Here is a 334-nt window from a genome sequence, read left to right as displayed (position 1 = left end):
TAGGAGGATCTTGGGTCCTGGCAGGGTTATATGGGGGGGTTAAGAGGATCTTGGGTCCTGGCAGGTGTGTATGGGGGCTGTCGCCCTACCTGTGCATGGCCTGCATCTTGAGCCCCTCCTCGATGCTGCTGCTGAGCGCCTGCTGGTTGTGGAGGCGGCTGAGCTTGGCCAGCACTCGGTCCTGGTGAGCCTCGTATTCATCGCGACTCGGGTAAATCTTGGAGATCAGGGCGTCGAAATTGGGGTCGGGACGAAGGGAACGTTTGGAAACCAGCTTCTTACGGCACGTGGGGCACTCCTTGTTCCTATGGGGAGAGGAATGGGGCGGGAGGGG

The 334-nt window shown here is 60.2% G+C and overlaps 1 protein-coding gene across 1 annotated transcript in view; it reads right to left on the bottom strand.

The window, feature by feature from the left end:
- Positions 1 to 334, bottom strand: part of LOC107307651 (E3 ubiquitin-protein ligase RING2-A-like) — a 16,259-nt gene that overhangs the window by 9,334 nt on the left and 6,591 nt on the right. The window contains exon 3 of the mRNA XM_015851176.2: positions 90 to 305. Coding sequence (XP_015706662.1) covers positions 90 to 305 — 216 coding nt within the window. The remainder of the gene's footprint in view (positions 1 to 89; positions 306 to 334) is intronic.

This window comes from Coturnix japonica, unplaced genomic scaffold, assembly GCF_001577835.2.
Source record: "Coturnix japonica isolate 7356 unplaced genomic scaffold, Coturnix japonica 2.1 chrUnrandom747, whole genome shotgun sequence".
Taxonomy (NCBI): Eukaryota; Metazoa; Chordata; class Aves; order Galliformes; family Phasianidae; genus Coturnix; species Coturnix japonica.
This window is presented reverse-complemented; position numbering and strand designations above follow the sequence as displayed.